This window comes from Cyprinodon tularosa, unplaced genomic scaffold, assembly GCF_016077235.1.
Source record: "Cyprinodon tularosa strain WSP-4 unplaced genomic scaffold, ASM1607723v1 ctg188, whole genome shotgun sequence".
Classification (NCBI taxonomy): domain Eukaryota; kingdom Metazoa; phylum Chordata; class Actinopteri; order Cyprinodontiformes; family Cyprinodontidae; genus Cyprinodon; species Cyprinodon tularosa.
In genome coordinates this window covers 1,600,503-1,620,730 of record NW_024038663.1, presented here as the reverse complement: position 1 = coordinate 1,620,730, position 20,228 = coordinate 1,600,503, and the positions used below count along the sequence as shown (strand labels likewise).

The following is a 20,228-nucleotide window of genomic DNA, read 5'->3' as shown; positions in this document are numbered from 1 at the left end:
GGTGGTGACCAGTGGGCAGAGATCCACGACTACGCTTTCTGCGTACAGTTACCCAATCGCCTGGCTGCTCAGGCACTTTTGGAGGACAGCTACGTGGGGGGCCTACTTCAACAGCCTGAAGCCTGGATTCTAACTCTGACACCCTCGCCTCCAAAGCTACAAAAATACTACACTTATTACACATACCATTATCACTAAAGGAGGCAGAGGAATAACTGAACATCTGACACAGAGAGCAGGAGAGAGGAGAGGAAGAAGGAAGAGTTGGAAAAGAGTCAAGGGAGGGAGAGAGAGAAGCCATAGCAATGCTAAGCTAGCGCTAGCCTAGGCTAGCTACTTCTTGCTATCAGAAATAAAACCGTGTGAAACTGACAAGTGCTCAGTAGAAAAGTGCAGCAGAAGGTGCTATGTTTTAAAGTAGTCAGTTAGAGTTACTTAGATACAGAGATATCACAGAGAAAATAACTTAACTTCAGATGGAGATCCTCTGAACAGCTGCACACTCAGTTGCACACTCAGTTAATCCAAACAGGAAGTGAACAGTAAAGGGAATTGAATACATGCCATGGAACATTTCAAAGTTTTTTTTAAATATTTGGGTTATTTTATTAGTACAAGTTTAAACCATGTTTAATTTTCCTTCATTCTCACAATTGTTAGTTAATAGTTTGTAGTCTTTTCAAAATCCCTCGTGAAATGTGAGTTTTTATCCATTAATTTGTCCAAGGGTGTGACTAGTCTTGCCAGCCAATACCTACCTAAATATTAAACATAATATTTTTCATGTGCTTTTCTTCTACAGAATCGCTCAAACTAAACAGGAATTGCAACCCACATTATCTTTTGAAAGTAAAGTGGAGGCAACCATGGAGGTGAAGGAACGAAGACCGTATCGCTCACTCACAACTCGGCAGGAAACAGAACGCCGCTACACCAGCTCCTCTGCAGATAGTGAAGACAGTAAACCCAACTCTAAATCCTACAGCTCCAGCGAAACACTCAAAGCCTTTGACCACGATTCCAGGATGGCGTATGGGAGCCGCGTAAAGGAAATGGTCCACCATGAAGTGGATGAATTTAACCGGCAAGGTTAGACTAAAATAACAGAACATTTCCTTATTTATCCTTTGATCAAGCTTTTTATACAAATTACTATTACATGAAATCACTGGTTTCGTAACTGTTATGTTAACGTTCCTACTGTATATTTTTTCAATGAAGAGTCATGGAATACTACAGTTGGCATGGCTTGATTGATTTAAAGTTGATATAATATACAGATGTACACAGCTCTGGTAAAAAGCCACTGTTTATTTCATGCACAAAATGAATATAAAATGTACAATTGCTTTACATGCAACAACAAACACATACATACTGTTAATTCATTTACAATTATTTAAAATTCTTTGAATAGCTGCAGCTGTTCCACTGGCCTTTCTTTCCTCTTGTATGTAAAGTCGCCTTAATTACAACTGTTACCGTTTCAATGAGAAAATTATCTTTTTAAATCCTTGAATGGGAGATGACTCAGTAGAAGCAGTACTTAAAAATATGCTATTATAAAAGACCTGTAAAAGCTAAAGATATAAATACCATATACTATTTCACTGCTGAATAAAACTAGATTTATGAACTATTTTGCTTTTTAGAGATAAGATACTGATTTCTCTGTAGTCATTTTTTTCTGCAGAGAATTGGATCAGAGAGACTTTAACTTCTAATTCTCAAAGCTCCTTTTTCATCATCTTACTGCAGGGGCTGACTTCTCCTTGCGAGACCTGGGCTTTGGAGAAGGCCTCCCATCACATGTGGCTACGTACAGGAGCGACATTGGGCTGCCTCACCGTGACTATTCGGTCAGCGTGGGCTCTGATGCAGACACAGAGACGGATGGCATCATGTCCCCTGAACACGCTGTCAGGCTGTGGGGCCGCAGCAACACCAAGTCTGGCCGCAGCTCCTGTCTCTCCAGCAGGGCTAACTCCAACCTAACGCTCACCGACACTGAACACGAGAACACAGAAAATGGTAGGAAGCTGTTCAGCATATTTTCCCCCCTCAGATGGCTAAATGGACACTGCCTCTTGTTATTTTTATTACTATGATTTTTTTTTCATTTTGTAATTAAAATAATCCAGGAGTATATTAACTATAGTCTGTGGAGTGTAACATTGCTGTGCCTTATCTAGTCTAACATTTACAGCTTTTGAACAGCAGTTTTATAAGATGCAAAGTTAAGCATTAACCTAAATCATCCATATTATATGGCAGATTTATGAAATTGTTCCCGGGGTACTTTACAGATGGAAGAACTCATCAAAGCTCTGGTGGAAAAAATTGTAATTGCCATGCAAATCCTTGCAAAGAACTCAGCGAATAGTTTGCATTTCAGCGTGTGCCACGTTATGTATTAGCATCTTATTGTAACGGACAGAAATGACTCTTTGAAGTGGAATCCATTTGGCCAGATGAATCTGAGAGAGAGCATGGCATTCCTTTGCTTGATCATCCAGGGTGCCAGGGGACTCCAACTTGGCTGTATTGTACATAATTAAAGAGACTCTTTGGATGGCTATTCAGGGGGTCGGCATAACGGAATGTGTTCAGGGCACCCGTAGATGCAGCATCATGCGTGTGTAAGATCCAATCAAGATTCTAAGTAGCCTTTTATTCCACTCACCCAAGCAGAAAGAGCCCTTGTATTTAGCATTTAATTCAGTAATGCCAGATAACATACAATTTATATATGGCAAGTTAATTAAAATCCATCTAGCAGGCTTTCCTGTGTGCACTTTAATCTCTTTAAATCAACAAACCATTTAGTCTGCTTTAATGTATTCAAGCCGCTGGGCTGTTCCCCCTCTTCACATGTGACTTTCTTGACCCTGGTTTAATGCATGCAAATAAGCAACAGTAATTTCAGAACAATTTTCTTGATGCTTTGATTTGAGCCCGTCAGTTCTGTTTTGTGGACAAAACGCCTTCCTCGTTAAGATGCTTTTTCAACGATTACCTTCCAGTTGCTGTGTGATGGCTGTAAAAGCCCTCACCCTGATGGTCAGTGGAACACACTGAATGTGTAGTGTAAACAGCAATTAATCTATTGCATGGAGTAAGTTAACCAATATAATTTTTTTCTGGTAGAATTTGAAAATGTTTGCATCAAATTGTAATGTTTAATTTCTTTATGTAATATAAAGAGCTATCATAACAACTGGTGTGTTAATAACAAAACATATAGTAATAAAGAAATAAAATATAAATAAAAAATGATATGTCTACTGGATTTTATATTGGTATCTCTTATAAACTATCTTATAGTTTTTATTATTTTTTTACTGATACAAAAATGTCGCCATCATGGCTTTAACTGCCTATGTATTTGCAATACACTGTTGGGTTTAAATTGTCCAGTGTGGTCACAGAGGAAGAGAAAAAATCTGACTTTTTTAGGCAGGAACAGCTGAGGTAGTGTTTTTGTGTTTTTGGTCGAATTTACAAGTTTGAGACTACATGTACTGTACAGATTGTGGTTTGCATTTTCTGGACTTCTCCTTAGCAGTCGTGATAAATTTGACCTTTAAATTAAAGAATAAAAAACCCCCCGAAATATTTGTACTCAATTACCAATGAGAAATGCAAGGAAAATAAGGTAAGGTGATTAGATGAGAACAGGTACACAACATGCTGGTGGTAGTTCTGGGAAAATAACCACTTTCTGGGCTTATTGCTCTGTTTAAAGCCTTCAAGTACACTACTTAAGGACGGTGATGCAGTTCTTATGTGATCTGAGTTGAACCATGCAAAGTTTTTCTAGTCTAAAAACACTCCTGGTTAAAAAGGGCGCCTGCGAAAAGCCGTCACATCCAGGGAAACCGAGGGGTTAAATTCACACTCATTACATCTCTTGATGCCATGCACCATCACTAATACAAGCTGACAGGATGAAGTCAGTAGAACTTACCTTACTGCAACACAAACCTATTCTATTACTGATCTGTGGTGCTCTAGCTTGCATTTCTGTTTTTTTGCTGCCAAATGTAATGTCCAAGTATGAAGATATTATGCTTTGCACCATCTAGTTTATTTGCTCCAATGGATGGAGACATGTCTTATTTGCATTTCTTTTTTTATATGTTTTAAAAGTATGCCTAAATCTACATGAGAAATGGATGGAAACTTGGCTTCAGACAGTTAGTATGTATAGGGTATAGTAAACAGCTTTCTGCAGGTTTGCTCATGAAAGTAATACGATGGCTGATTTATAAGTTACCAGAGTTACATCACAAGTAACAAACAGAGATATCACTACTGACTGAATGCAACATTAACACTCTTCTTACCATATTGAGGTCAGGAATATAAAATGGTAGGAAATTTTATCTTTTAATCTCTAACTTTTAATCCACATCTTCTTAAACACGTTGCAAGATTAATGCAGAGCACTTATATTCCTTTCTAGCTCTTACTGATCCATGTACTGAATTTTTTATCCTTCTTAATTGTACTGTGGTCCTAAAGCTTAATTTTTGTACATGAAACAAAACCTCCCTTAATCTTTTTTGAGAATTTAAAAAATGTATTTTTAGAGTTGAACAAGTTTGATCAGTCTCAGAATTCCTAATGTGTTTAAATGCAATGAAGAGTCATTTAATAACTGAAATAGCCCTTTAGTGATAGGAAAAAGTGTTCATACAGCGCTGAGAAAATGTTTATTGCCTAGCTGTCTCTTTGCGGTCTTTAAATGCTGCAACATTGGTCAGTTTTTAGCCCATCAAGCTTTCTGACAAACTATTGAACCTTTGAAATAAGTCTATAACTTAATCATAAGAGGTCCTCAAGCTTAATTGACTCACCTTCCTATATAAGGAAGATATTAGCTTTAATTTTATGTTACTAGACAGCATAATTTACCAATTAAAGCTGAATATCACTTCACAAAACAGATTTAATGTTGATGGGAAATATTGCAGAGTTGTAGTATGCAGATATTTTAAGGATTTAAGCTCTTAGAAAGGGGAGGAGGGTGTAGGGAAGAGAGTAGAGAGGATGGGGTCACAATAAATAAGAACAGTAGTCTTTCTTTCTGCACAATTTCTGAAAAAAGTGACACTGTTTAATATTTTTTATGGTAACTTCTTAGGTGAAACATTGCTAAGCTGACTTAGAAAAAAAAAATAGATATCAGATAGGATAAGATTCACAAAAAGAGAACCTTTAGGATCTTTTTTTTCCCAGAACTGTAACTCCTCAGAGCAATAATAGCTGGGGTTGGTTTTATTGAACAGCAACATTTAATATTCATATTTAGTGCAAATTACATAATATAATTTTGAAAAACATCACAATTGCAACCATTAAGCTTGTACAGCTATGTAAATGTTCTTCCTCCCTATGCCACTCCTGTTCCCTAGGGAGCCCCTCAAAGACACTTAAGGCAGGCTGCCACTGCTGACTCATTCTGCATGTTATTGAGACTCAGTGGCACGGAGAAAAGGCAGGCCGCTGTGTTTTGAGAAGGGCTCTTTTCTTGTTTTTTTCTCAGTAACAGCTTATCCAGATGTGTATTCTAATCTCGACTTTCCCTCCATAGCTGTGGCTTGGCTATTAGATTGCTGCAACTATGAGAACCAGAACAAACCATAACTACAAGGCCCGTTCAGGGAGATTTATTCATGTGTTCCATAACCTGTGGAGAGAAAATAATACAGCTTCAGCCTACACGCTTCTTTTTAAGAGAAAAGCACTGGTGGGACTGGTGTTGGTGTTTTGCTAGGGCCAAATTGTAATTAGTTCCAGTGGGTGGTTAGTTGTCTATTTATTTTGCTTTCTTCTTACTCCATCCTCTTGGGAGATTCATTCTTTATCGATGAGGGGATATATTTATAAATGTACACACAGCCAAGTTTTCATCTTATTCTAGAGTGTAATTGAATGGCGCCCTCTTTCTCTTTAAAATGCAGAGTCAGGCGTGGAATTACTTTATGTATTTGTTTTCTGTTAGTTTGAGTTAATATTTAGGTAAAAATAACAGTGGAAATCCTTGTAAATCCAGACAGAGAGGATGATTTCTTGATTTAATGCTTCCTCTATTTAGGCTTTGAGTAAAGTCTCAAAACACAACAGAAAAGAGCATTCTGTCGAGATTTCACAGATTTTTGTTAAACTTGAATTACATGATTTACTATTTGAGAAGCAAAATGAAAGCGATAACAACAGGTGGCTGGTTGTGTAGTAGTTTAATCTGAATCATCAAAAAATAAAAATAAATTTTTTTTAAACCCCTCTTGTGATATTGAAGTCGATACCTTGTCTATGATCTTAAGAATCTGAAGTTTGATTAACTTAGCTACAAGCTGTGATAGAAAAGCTGCTAGTGTAACAGAATTAGCAGCCACAGTGGCAGACATGAGTTGTACAACTGTCACAACAGATTGTGTAAGCAAATTTCTGTTTTCTCTGCCTAAGCTGTTGTTACTCCGGGATTTTTAAGCCTGATTCTCCATAAGTATTAAAACAATGTGCAGGTGTTGTTGCTGAGTTTTCTTTATTTTAAAAGTAGTTGAATAAATAGCTTTGGTATACTTTAGATTAGAAAGAAGTTAGATTTATTTTCATTCGATATAATTTCATGTCCACATCAGGACCTCAGTCAGAACAGAATCGGTTGCCATTGACAAAAAAATTATTCTCAAGGGATCCAGAAACAACAAAAAAAAGCAGGCCATTTTATTTTTGCCAAAATAGATGAAAAGAAATCAAACATTCCTGCAGTGACAAGTTATGCATTGCCCTTCATGCAATGTGACAAGTGTTAAAGGCACAGTTCCAACCTTTCAAATTTTGTACAGATTTAGAAATTGTACTGAATGTGCCAGGCCTTTTGAAGCCATATTCATTTGCATTTAGTCAATTGCTTTGCTGCCTCCACCTCTTTCAAAACTAGTATTTGGGAAAAGTGGACAACTAATTAGCATTAAGTAGATAACTTTCCTAGAAACAATCATTCTGAGCAAGCATGTGGTAAAAGGTTCGCTCTCAACTGCTTTAAAGGCTGCACAGGTCCAGAAAAGGCTCAGAAAATCAAAGCAATTATTATTAATATTTCAGTTTTGTTATAACTCCTACCCTTTGGTAAATATGGCAATTATAAAAGTCACTGCTTGTTTGATATGGATATATGAGTTCTGGATGAGCGTGTGGGGACAGTAGATATTTGCTTGCATTTTGTCATTGACTTTTCAATTCCTAACATCAGGCATGCATGCAGCAGCTGTGGAGAAAAATGAATCCCTTTTAACAGGAAGAAACCTCCAGCAGAACCAGGCAGCAGACTCCATTCAGTTAGGCTTCCAAGTCTAACTGGGGTTTCAAGGAGATAGAAGCAGACTTACTCAAAAGAAATAAAAGCACTGATCCATAAATACTTTGTTGGTTAGCAAATGTAACATTAAATTACAACAGGTGGCTTTGTTGCAGACATGAACAGTTAATCAGATTAGGTATGAGGCAGTGTTCATGTCAAAAGGGATTAAAGAGAGCACATAAAGTTAGTCACTGTAGCAACTGAGCCCATACCTATGTCTAGGAAAGAAACAGGACTAAGCACTGAAAAAGAAGCCCAACTCCATCTTCTATAATCAGGTGCTGATGGTAGCAGTCCAGCTGATATATTGATCCATGATGGTCTTGGAGAATAGAGATAGAATGAAGCAAAATGATGAAAAGTGCTCCCTCTGTCCTTCAGCAGCCTAAGCATATAGCAGCATGACTATAGAGATAGCGCAGGATAACATGAGCCACTTTAACTATAAGCTTTATCAAAAAGGATTGTTTTTAAACCTAGTCATGGCAAGTAGACAGGCCGTCTGGCTCACGTAATAAAACGGGTAGCTGGTTCCACAGAAGAGGAGCATGATAATTAAAAGATCTGCCTCACATTTTTCTTTTTTTCTATGAACCTAGCATAAACCTGCAGACTGACAGAAAAAATTCTGGAAATTATATTCTAGAAACCTGTTGAACATAGGGTTACAATGACAACTCATGATCAACAATAACATCCAAGGTTTTGGATGTTATTATCCAAGGCCATTTTATTGCCATCCAGATTAAATGTCTGACGAGGCAGCTTCTTTTGCAAAGATCATCACTCAAAACAGAAAGTTTAGTCATCCAGCATTTTATGTCTACAAGAGATGCCTGTAGAGTATGTAATGGGGCTTAGGCTGATGTTTATTTATTGATCTGAAAATGTTTTGCTGAGTTGTACTTTTTGTCACATTTTTAAAATAAATTTGACCTAAAAACCTGAATTGACTTTAGAAAAATAAACTGTGTTTAGCAAAGCAATATACCTTTGCAAACTTATTAAATGTTTAGACCCAGTAGTATTGCAGGGACAAAGCATGTAAAATATTTACGGAGGCCTCAGTCATTGACACAGCTTCAGCTTCCAGGATTCTATTCCTTTGAGAGCTGCGTTCAGGAACCTTTGGTGCATCTCTGTTTTTACTCTCCACTGCATTTCCCGTCACTCTCTAAAATAAAGGTCACTAGTGCCACAGGGAGAAAAAAATACTAACATTGTGCTGTTATTTTTGTTCTGTTTTTATCGATTTGCACACAATTACACAAAGCTTCTAATGTTTAATGTATCCCTGATTTAAAATCTAATTTAAAAAGAATTTTACCATACTGCCTAAATAACAAAAGAAAGACAACGTAATTAAAAGTAATTTAATATTTTTTTTAAACTTTAAATCCAGCTTTTATGCTATGGCATAGAAAAAATACTAATGATAGCAATGTTTAAAGAAGGTCGATATAAGGTATAAGTGATAAGTGATGGTCTATGTTTATTTGAATAAAAGAAAAACTGTTGTAACAACTCCAACATAAATGTGCCATATAAAAAGCTTGTGAAAATTAGAGAATATATTTATCAACTAAGCCTGAGGGCTTATAGAAAAGAAAAAGGACACCTCAGCAGGCTGTACTTAATAACAATCTGCTGTGTCCAATCTGCTAGAAAATCAGTTGTTCAGATGCACCTACATTTCCCCAGAAGCACACAAAACAAAACAGCCATAAAACAGCTCATGCACTTCCCTTTTTCGCATAAAAGAAAGAGTCAGAAGTAAATGCTTCCCTAATCTCAGCTGGAAATTGCAGGAGGATGGAGATGGCTCTTTAGGCCCTCGCTCCCACCATCAGTAAGTCAATGGAAAAGCAACAGGTTCCGTGTAGAGTGGAGAGAGGCAAACCCGAGTTGAACTGGGCTTGCTAAGTGAGGCCAGTTGCAAAAAAGATACTTTGCTCTTGGATGAACTGTGGATCTCTCAGAGGGAGGCATAATCCAGGGATTATCAACCCTCCTCCTTAAGGCCCCCTGTCCTGCTAGATGTTTCTTTGCTTTACCACAACAGATCCAGCTGTTTGCAGTTCAGCAAAGGCTGTTAATCATCCATCAATTGAAATCAGGTATGTGGAAGCAGGAAAACATCTAAAACATGTAAGGCAGTGTGCCTTGTGCACCATGGTTAAAAAAACACTAGTGTTAACAATGGATGGACACTCTTTCTACAGAAGGCATTGGCTGGTCTCTGGCATCAAAATATACCAGGATTGAAACAAATCCTCTCCAAAAATGAAAATCAGCCATTATACAATGTCAAGCCCTAAGCAGCTCAACAGATTGTCACTTCACCCAAAGACCAGAACTGCAACCATAAGGTTGTCTCTAGAAAATCTCTTATAGTTTGTCAATAGAACAGTAGACAGTCCACCCTGTGCATATCATGATCTAAGTTTCATAATATGCAAAAAAAGCACAGTTGTTATTTTGTAAATATTTTCACTTAGATTAAACAATCAATATATGAATAAAAAATAGAGATAGCTATATAATGAATATAATATTATGTTATCTTTGCAGCAACAGGAATAATTCTTAGGTTTTAGAGCTTGTATATGTTCTTTTTATCCATATATACTGCAGTGCCATATGAGTTAAAATATTGATTTTAACTCAAGGTTTTCATACCAATTTATAGGGAGCTTGCAGCATATACAAATGATTTTCTTCCTGTAAACAACACACGTCTGTGACTAACTTCAGGGAGCTACCCAGTGCTTCTTGAATGCATTTCTTGATGATGGTCTGTATCTTTTACCAGCAGATATCACTAATTCCTACACACTCTACAATGAATCATAACGTAGATCATAAAATGCATGAAAGCTGGTAAAACCCCATGGTGATTTGTTCCCTTGTTACCTGTATCAGGTGCTTTTTTTGTGTAGGATTCCTGCAAAACTTTGAACTATTGAAAGATTGGGGTTAAGCGCTCCGGGGTGGTTTTCAGCATCTGCCACTTTTAGCGTAGCACGAGTGTGTGTGAGAGACAGGTGTTCCTTGTGAAACACGTCATGCCTCCCTTCTAAAAGAGCAGAGGGGCTTTGAAAAGCAAATCTCCTTCAAATTTGAACTTGAATGGGAAATACATCAGCTGTCACCCATCCAAGCACTGAAAGAACCTTTGTTCAGTTCTATTATTTCAGGCTCCGACCACATAACCACTGCATACAAAAGCATCTACTGTGGCATAGAGTGCTTGCTCGTCACACTTACTCTGAGGTATTCAAGTCTTCAAAACATTCCACTTTTTTGTTTTTGTATTCCTAAATTAACCCAAGTGATGTAAAACATATCTTGAAATGTCCCAGGAAACATAAACACCACAAAGTCAAAAACTAACTTCAAGTGGCATATTTTTCTCTAAATAAATTTTGCTCGTCTTTTTGATCATTATTCACTCAACTACTTAGTCACAACAGATGAAAGAAAATATGAACTCACATTAAAGATGCATTCCTTGCATAATGATAGCTTTCTAAAAATAACCACAGAACAAACAGCACTTTTATACTTTGATACAAACCCATGTAGCTCACTCATGTACCTCGCAGGCTGTGCATACTAAAATACCGCTACTGATGGCCACACCCTTTAGAGGTGTCTGAGCAAATTACTTTGATACCCACTCCACATTAAAGATGTGCGTTAACTTTGAACTGAATCTCCAGAGCTTTGCCTCCGCATCATGAGTCTGTGTTGGGAAAGCAACATTAGACTTTTAATTAGATAGGATATCTCTGCGTTTTAGTGCTGGATTTAGTGGGACTTGTTCTACAGTAATACAGCAAGATGCTGGGACAGGAGATACAGCGCTTCTTATGAAAATAGAGTAATAGAGTAAGTGAAACAGTGTATTACTAGGGATTTTTGGAAGTATTTAGATATCTTACAATTAAAAGTTATCTGCTCACTATGATGCTCAGATACTTTGCTGTGAATTGATGTTCTGAACAGTTTCTGCTTGTATTTTGGATTTCATGGCGTAAATAAAGCTTAAGCAATTCAACATATACTCAACATGGATTTCTATTATATTTCTATTGTGAACCTCAGGGTTGCTACGATTAGTGATGCAGTGATGGGAAACTTTTGGCCAGTATTGATGTCTGATGCTGTTGCTGTTGTGGCCTGTAACCAGTATTTACCAATATTATACTTTCAATATAACCCTGATATATAACCCTTTCTATATATATATATATATATATATATATATATATATATATATATATATATATATATATAAGGGCTGCAACTAATATTTATTTTGCATAGCAATTAATCTGTTCATTATTTTTGGGATAATTTGAGTAATAATCGAATAATCAAATGTGTGTTGTTTACCTTTAATTTAATTAAACCAGGTGAAACAAAACATTTCCCACATGAGGAGTTCTAGATAGAGCATATTGACAGACAAATAATATTTTTTATCATTAATGCTAAATGTTTACATTTTTTTTTACAATCTTGGTATAGTTTTAAGTGGGTTGGTCAGCATATATATAAATATATATGTCATGAGAGAAGAACGACTCTGAATCAGGGCAACCACGGAGACAGTTAGTTTAGTTTAACGAACAGTTTATTAAAACAAAGAACAGAAAATGGAGTCTGGCCGGATCTTCCTGGTACAGCCTAGGGAAAAGATTGGGTGATGGTGAACAACCGATCCGATCTGAGGTGGAGGGAAGGTGGAGGATGCTGAGCTCACGGGGCTTGAGGTTGTTTTGAGCTTGAAAGGATTGTGTCCTGGGTCCAGGAGCAACTGACTCTCTACCCTTCAGGTGATGGTTTGTAGGAGGGTGGACAGGCAGGTGGGCTCCTGGAGGAGGGCTGCGGCAAACTGGCTTGGTTGGTTGCTAGGTGGGAAAAATACAGAGACACGGGATTAGATCTGGTTTGAATACAAATCTAGGAGAAAGCTGGTCGGTCATATACCACGCTGGTAGTGAGAAAGAACTGGCGCCCTCCTCTTGGTTCCAGCTTCTTAAGTAGGCTCCAAAATAAACAGAGATGAGCTGCACCTGCCCATCACACCCTGCAGAGAAGAGAGAGAGACAGACACCAGACCTGCAGTATATATATATATATATATATATATATATATATATATATATATATATATATATATATATATATATATATATATATATATATATATATATATATATATATATATATATACACTATATTGCCAAAAGTATTTGCTCACCCATCCAAATTATTGGAATCAGGTGTTCCAATCACTTCCATGGCCACAGGTGTATAAATTCAAGCACCTAGGCATGCAGACTGTTTTTACAAACATTTGTGAAAGAATGGGTCGCTCTCAGGAGCTCAGTGAATTCCAGCGTGGAACTGTGATAGGATGCCACCTGTGCAACAAATCCAGTCGTGAAATTTCCTCGCTCCTAAATATTCCACAGTCAACTGTCAGCTGTATTATAAGAAAATGGAAGTGTTTGGGAACGACAGCAACTCAGCCACGAAGTGGTAGGCCACGTAAACTGACGGAGCGGGGTCAGCGGATGCTGACGCGCATAGTGCGAAGAGGTCGCCAACTTTCTGCAGAGTCAATCACTACAGACCTCCAAACTTCATGTGGCCTTCAGATTAGCTCAAGAACAGTGCGCAGAGAGCTTCATGGAATGGGTTTCCATGGTCGAGCAGCTGCATCCAAGCCATACATCACCAAGTGCAATGCAAAGCGTCGGATGCGGTGGTGTAAAGCACGCCGCCACTGGACTCTAGAGCAGTGGAGACGCGTTCTCTGGAGTGACGAATCGCGCTTCTCCATCTGGCAATCTGATGGACGGGTCTGGGTTTGGCGGTTGCCAGGAGAACGGTACTTGTCTGACTGCATTGTGCCAAGTGTAAAGTTTGGTGGAGGGGGGATTATGGTGTGGGGTTGTTTTTCAGGAGCTGGGCTTGGCCCCTTAGTTCCAGTGAAAGGAACTCTGAATGCTTCAGCATACCAAGACATTTTGGACAATTCCATGCTCCCAACTTTGTGGGAACAGTTTGGAGCTGGCCCCTTCCTCTTCCAACATGACTATGCACCAGTGCACAAAGCAAGGTCCATAAAGACATGGATGACAGAGTCTGGTGTGGATGAACTTGACTGGCCTGCACAGAGTCCTGACCTCAACCCGATAGAACACCTTTGGGATGAATTAGAGCGGAGACTGAGAGCCAGGCCTTCTCGTCCAACATCAGTGTGCGACCTCACAAATGCGCTTCTGGAAGAATGGTCAAAAATTCCCATAAACACACTCCTAAACCTTGTGGACAGCCTTCCCAGAAGAGTTGAAGCTGTTCTAGCTGCAAAGGGTGGACCGACGTCATATTGAACCCTATGGATTAGGAACGGGATGTCACTTAAGCTCATATGTGAGTCAAGGCAGGTGAGCAAATACTTTTGGCAATATAGTGTATATATATATGCTGCTCTAGTCCTTTATGACCCACTTGGTCTTCCTGGTGTTTAACATAACGTTATTCCCGGAGCACCACCGTGTTGGACTGTGGACCTCTTCTCATCTTTCTTAGATATGATACCCACAGTGGTGTGCTTCACAAACTTCATAACCATGTTTATATTGTAGATATCGGTGTTGAGGATCAGTGGGACAGATTTGAGTTTAACTATCCACACCACCTGGGGACTGATGGTTAAGAAATCACTGAGCAAAGGGCCAAGAAGGGCAGAGTGGTAAAGGCCGAACTTAAGCCCACAAAAAGCATCTGAGCATGCAAAACATGATACGGCAGATGAGCGATTATCCCTTTGAACGAAGATTTTTGATATCATTGCTACCTATTTACCCTTTGGCATAATGCGTTGGTGATCAGACATGTCAGTCTCTAACCCCTTAGTCACTGGACATGAACAATCAACCTCTGTGCATTTTCACTCTAGTGTGGTTATCAGTGTTTCACATGTTGTTGACATTGCTGTGTGCTGTTATGTGTAGGCTATGATTTTGAGTGTTAGCAGGACTCAGAGGTTTTATAGAGACATAGACATAGATTGACTCTTTAAGCTTTTTAATGCCCTGCAGGGTTTTACTATTAATCATAGTCCTCACTTTAATTTTATGTGCGTATAACCTATTGTGGCAAATTAGTCATGTTTAGTTTCAGTCCTTTGTGACACTCTTTTAACAAAACACAAATATATAAATCCAGCCTGAATTTGATCATATACAAAATTAAACCAAGACAAAACATCATTACATGCTAGTAAGGAGCAACATTTTGAAAATAATTTCATTTTGAATTATTACTGCTTCTCTAAAGAGTCCTACTATAAAGAATAAACTTATTCTACCATAATCCACCTCTTCATAATGGTATCACTTTCCCTGGAGGGTAACAATAATAACCTTTGTCAGAAGTAGTAAGAGTTTGATGCAATATATCCATCTGACATCTTCGATACAGAATGTGATCACATGCTGTAGGGGGAAGTGTTTCATGTGGGATTGGGATCTGTAATTTCAGTGCCTCCTTATCGAGCTCAACATGGGAGCTTGTTTTGGAAGCAGTCACAGGAATTGCACTGCAGCAGAGGAGTATCAGGCAAAATGAGGCTTCAAAGAAATCACTAGCGGTTTCCCAGCTCACAGCCATGCTTATTTTCACCCCCAGTATTTCTTGTGAAGTTATTTATTTGTTTACTTTTTGGGCAGAGTCCCCGCTCAGATCATGGATTAGTGGGGGAAAAAATCAGTGGCTCATTTGCAGCCTAATTTGCTGGGGTTTAAAGGCCCTTGTGGACAGTTTGGCGGCTGTTATCTGTGGAGTTGCATACCCTCATCTCCACTGTCTAAACCAACAGCACATCAGGACCCATCTTACCACTAAAGCTCGGGGGGCTCACCACAACTCAAAGCTCAGCATGCAGCAGGATGAGTGCTTCTCTGCAGAGGATCAGTCCGGTTTTTAGAAATTCTGTTCCTCACTTAGAAAGATCCATTTAACACACTGTCAATTATCTATACTCATGCTATATTAATGTTAGATTGGGGAATGTTCTCTATGGTTAGAATTCAATACATATGGCAATGCACCGATCCAGTATTCTGAATCTGTGTTCATGCATTCACTTTTTTAGCAGACTAACTACATCTACAAAAAATGCATTATATAATTTAAGATAAACATGAATCAAATAAACATATTAAAGAGATAAAATAGTAAGAAAAATAATAAAGTATAAAAACAACCCTTTTTCACTCTTATCCAGTCTTTTGTTGGGTTTATTATACTCCTTCTTTACATTTAATTATCAGATAACTCTGTCCAGTTATCTGTAGGGAAAGCAATTAGCAGTTGTTATTGAAGCTCAGGAAGCGAAGATCATAACATGCTGTTGCTCTAATGTAACGCAAAAAGCAATTATACTTTCTCACTGAATTTTTCCCTCATTACCAGTTACTTCTGATGTATAAATATCTAAGAAATTCAGAGACAGAACTGTTAGGCGTTATTAATCTGCAAAATTTCAAACAGCATTAATTTAAATATTTATGTTGTCTCACTGTCAAGAAGCTTGACTAACATTTAATGAATATATATTTGATTAAATTAAGTTCTGTTTGCTTTTCATTCCCATTAATTTAAATAGTTATTTTGTTTTTGTTAAAAAAAGGAAAGGTTATTTTACTTTTTTAAAGCCTTTTTTCACATTATAGCTACTAACCAAAAAAGTTTTGCTCAAATTTTACATAATATTCCCACACAAAGTAGAACAATTCGGTGGAGAGAAAAAAAAAATCTATGCAATTTTAGCTTTATGCGACACACACAGTTTTGCATGGCCAAAAAGTTCAATTTTGGTCTCATCTTACCAGAGAACTATTCTTACAAGATTTCTTTGCCCTTGTATGGTTTTTAGTATCCAGTGAAAGGCTTTCTTTAAACATTCACTTTGTTCTTGATTTTCTGTGAGAATGGCAAGATTTTTGCTCTCCACAGACTTTTCCACCAGTGGATCTATGCAACGTCTTCAAAAGTTACTGTTGGCATTCTGGTTGCTTTTCTGCTTAGCCTGTGAGTTTCCACAAACAGGTGGGAATTTGTAAGGTTGAAGCTGCTGCTTATTTGTTGTTGGTGATGGATTGAAAAGTGAGATTTAGAGATATGGACAAGGCTCATAATCTAATCCTGCTTTAATCATCTTTTAAACTTTCTGCTTGACCTGTCTCCTGTTTTTCCTTGACTCAATAATGTTGTTTTTTATTCCAACAAACCTCTGCGGCCTTCACAGAACAGCTTTAATGATAGTAAGATAATATTACAACCAGATAGACTCTGTTTACTAAGTTACTTTCTAAGGCATTTTACTGCACTGGATTTTATTTAGTGGTTTTAGGGTAACAGAGATAGGTGGTCATTGTATAAAGATGTTTTTTGATAAACATTAAAAATGTGTCTTTTCTTCATTTCAAAATAATGTACTACTTTAAGTTTTATCATTGAGGTTCTAATTTGAACTTGTGAAAAGCATGTGTGTGAATAGTATTGTAGAACACTATTGCAAATTTAAGTAAACAAACAGGTCAACAATTCACTAATATTTGATATAGTAAAGTGGTAAGACTGTTCTAAAATTAACAGCACAAGCTTAAGTCTGGGTAAACCACAGCCTCCATCGTGATAACAGTAAAGGTCAAATAGACATGTAATCATTTATATCAGAAAATGTATTTACAGTCAGCCTCAAGTTATAAAAGCTTTCATTGCTGAATCAAGGTGCTTACATAAAAGGTTGGTCTAAATGGAATTTTCACGCATATAATAAACATGCATTTTCACAATGTTGTTTTTCACAGCTCAGTTTCTTTCTGTCTTCAAGTGATAGCAGTGAAAATGTGCTACCTGGGAATGAAAAAATAAATAAAAAGAAAGCGACTGGATATTTCTTTCTGCTTATGGAGCTTCTTTAAGAATAATGGTGTTGCATTGGGAGTATCAGCTTTATCTGTTGGAACTGAAAGCTTTGCCGAAAGGTCAAACAAGGGCTGTTTTCTATCTCTCTATAAGCCTTGGGTCTTACTGTGTCGCTAATGCAAAATGTTGCATAAAATGTTGGCACTTTCAGAAGTTGTAGCTTAGCATTAAAAGTACTGGCCGTCTACTGTATCTGCGCCACCATCTCCTGATCAGGGTATCCTCTTCCTCATCTTTGTCGTATTCTTTTAGTCCAGAGAGTTATACCTTAAATGGGACCTCTCATGGCTTATGTTTCCAGCAATGACTTTTGTCATTTTGCCAGTCTTCTATGAAGCCTATATGTGTGAAGTTTGTGGAAATTTCTCCAAAACATTATCCTCAATTGGCCTCTTATATTCCTTAGTCTCTCGTGCTAGTGTGTGTTTGACTCAGAAGCACTACAGAACAACTGGATTTATTCTGAGATTAGATTACGCACAAGTTTTATCGTGTCTCTGATAAGGTAGCATCTGAGGGAAAATAGTAAAAAGGGGTTGAATACATTTAGCACAATATATGTCTGATAAGATAGTCAGTTTGAAAAAAAGGGGGAACATTTTTTCCATTATTTTGATGACAAAGGTCCTTTGTACACAGAGTGAGAAATATGTTCGGCATTGCATGGTTTCTATAGACCTTTAAAAAAGGCCCTAGAACTACCAAATGTGTCTCTCATTGCTTGCTGCTCTCTTCATATAAATGTGGGTTTGCTGAAGGAGACCTTAAATGAAATCTTGTCCAACCTGAGAATGATAAACTGCCATCTCCTGGATGGTTCTTCGTTGCTTATGCTTCCTCTTGCTCAGCTTTTTCTTTATATTACTGATAGTTGAGGCCCCTTTATGGGGGAAGCACCTTTATGCGCCGTTCGAGATGGTGCTCTGTGAACTGAACTTTGTTTAGGATGCACACTCATGCACATATCATCACCTCTTTCATATCTGAATGAAGTTATAATTGGTACACGTTATACTTTGGTTATAGAACACAGACGGTTATAAGTACTTGGTTTTCTGTTACATATTAATTGCAGACTGGGAGTGATCTAGTTCTATGCAGACAAGAAAAAAAAAAGTGCTTCACTGTGATCCTTTTCTGAGTTGTCAGAAAATTAAAGAATAACCCGACACTTCTTTCAGTTTATTCTGTCGATAGAAATTTGGAAAATTTATTACTTTTGTCTAATCGGCCCTTTATTATTTATGCAACAAAAGCTTATCCCTTTGTCTTTTCTTTTGTTTAAAATTATGTATGTGCAGCCTCATTAATTGGTTGTTCCAGTTATTAAATCAAAGCCAAACTTTGGTACGTTTTTTTTTATAATCTGCTATACAATTTGCTATTCCGTAAATTATATAACTGCTCAGAAATACTAGTCTCTCCACAGCATGTATTTTAGATAGCCTTTGAACTGTCATGCACTCAGTGGGAGCTGCAGGCACGAAGAAATCAATTGTTCAACACTGACAAAGTGTCTGAAATATAAAACTGTGGGTTTTTATATAAGCTATGGAGAGAGTATGATAAGAGGAAGAAACCATTTTTGACAGAGATGTTTGCTTTGGACACAAAAGTATAAACCTGATGGTTATATGCAAGAAGTAAGGATAAAAAACCAATGAGATATAATGTAGGAAGCGTTAGGTCTTCAGAAATATTCCAGCAGAAATTTGATGCAGAGAATTCGGGGATTTAGAGACAGCTCATAAGCTCTTTACTGTCTTTATTTTGATTGTAACTTTTTCTTCGGGGTATGCTGAGGAGTTTTATTAGGCCAGGGCCAGAATGCACTGAGAAAAGACAGGATGGGGATAGTGCCATCTTTGTTCAGAAAGGCCCCAGGCAAGCCACATGTAGCCTTAATGAGTCGCTCATAATTTCAGGCTCTGCTAGCTCTCAAACACCAAAAGTAAACTTTTGTCTTTTCTCTCCCTCACCATTTGGGGATCTTAAGAGGATTGTGGGGGTCATTATTTATTCATGCCATTGTGTTTATTCACCAGCCTCTACGCGTGATGTGAGAGGGAATGGAGCAGCCTGTGCAGACGGAGTAAAAGCTGATAATTATCCACTATTAGCATTGTTTTTTTTCAGCCATGGTTTAAATCGGCTCTGTTGATGATGGAGCTAAGATAGAGGCCCCAGAAACATCCATTTAAAGCAGATTACCACGTGCATGTCTTTGAAGTCTGAAATCCTCTGCTTAGGACTCACCAGATAGGTGAGGAAAATGTTTTTCAGACTGCATTTTACTCCACCTCTCCACTCTTTGCAGCTGGGAAAGAGATATTCTAAAAATTTAGAACGGTGTTACATGTTGGAGCGTTTTCTTAAAGTGGAGATTTGCAAAGATTAGAAGCGTTAGATTTTATTTAAGAAAAAAGAGCACCCTTCAGATTCAAAAACCGTACCTTAAAAATGAAGCATCGGTCGGTAGCTTAGAATCATTTTCTGCTTCTTCTCATATATATGAAAAATTACTTAAATTTTTTGAGTTTTAACTTTAACTACAATCATAATTACCTACCGATACCAATATTTTATTTTCAAACACATTAATCCTGTTTTTTCGAACTTTTTTAACACACTTCTCTGGAACATTTTGTATCATTTTTGATCCAACTTATTTTTTGCAGTTGATAAATTGATAACTTAGATAAATTAATTCAATTACTTAATTCAATTACTTGTTACCAATCAAAGCAATGAATTTAAGCTGGAGCAGCCTTTTCTTTTTAAAGTGCACTAGTTCGTGTGATCCACTTTTGGCTGCACTGCTGCAATACCATATTCTCATATATTCAGA

The 20,228-nt window shown here is 37.5% G+C and overlaps 1 protein-coding gene across 11 annotated transcripts in view; it reads left to right on the top strand.

Moving 5' to 3' along the window:
• The window catches only part of tenm4 (teneurin transmembrane protein 4), a 275,962-nt gene that overhangs the window by 62,601 nt on the left and 193,133 nt on the right, over positions 1-20,228 (top strand). For all 11 annotated transcript variants that reach the window (XM_038282836.1, XM_038282837.1, XM_038282838.1 and 8 more), the window contains exons 2-3: positions 803-1,089; positions 1,759-2,031. In XM_038282836.1, coding sequence (XP_038138764.1) covers positions 867-1,089; positions 1,759-2,031 — 496 coding nt within the window. In that variant the 5' untranslated portion in view covers positions 803-866. The remainder of the gene's footprint in view (positions 1-802; positions 1,090-1,758; positions 2,032-20,228) is intronic.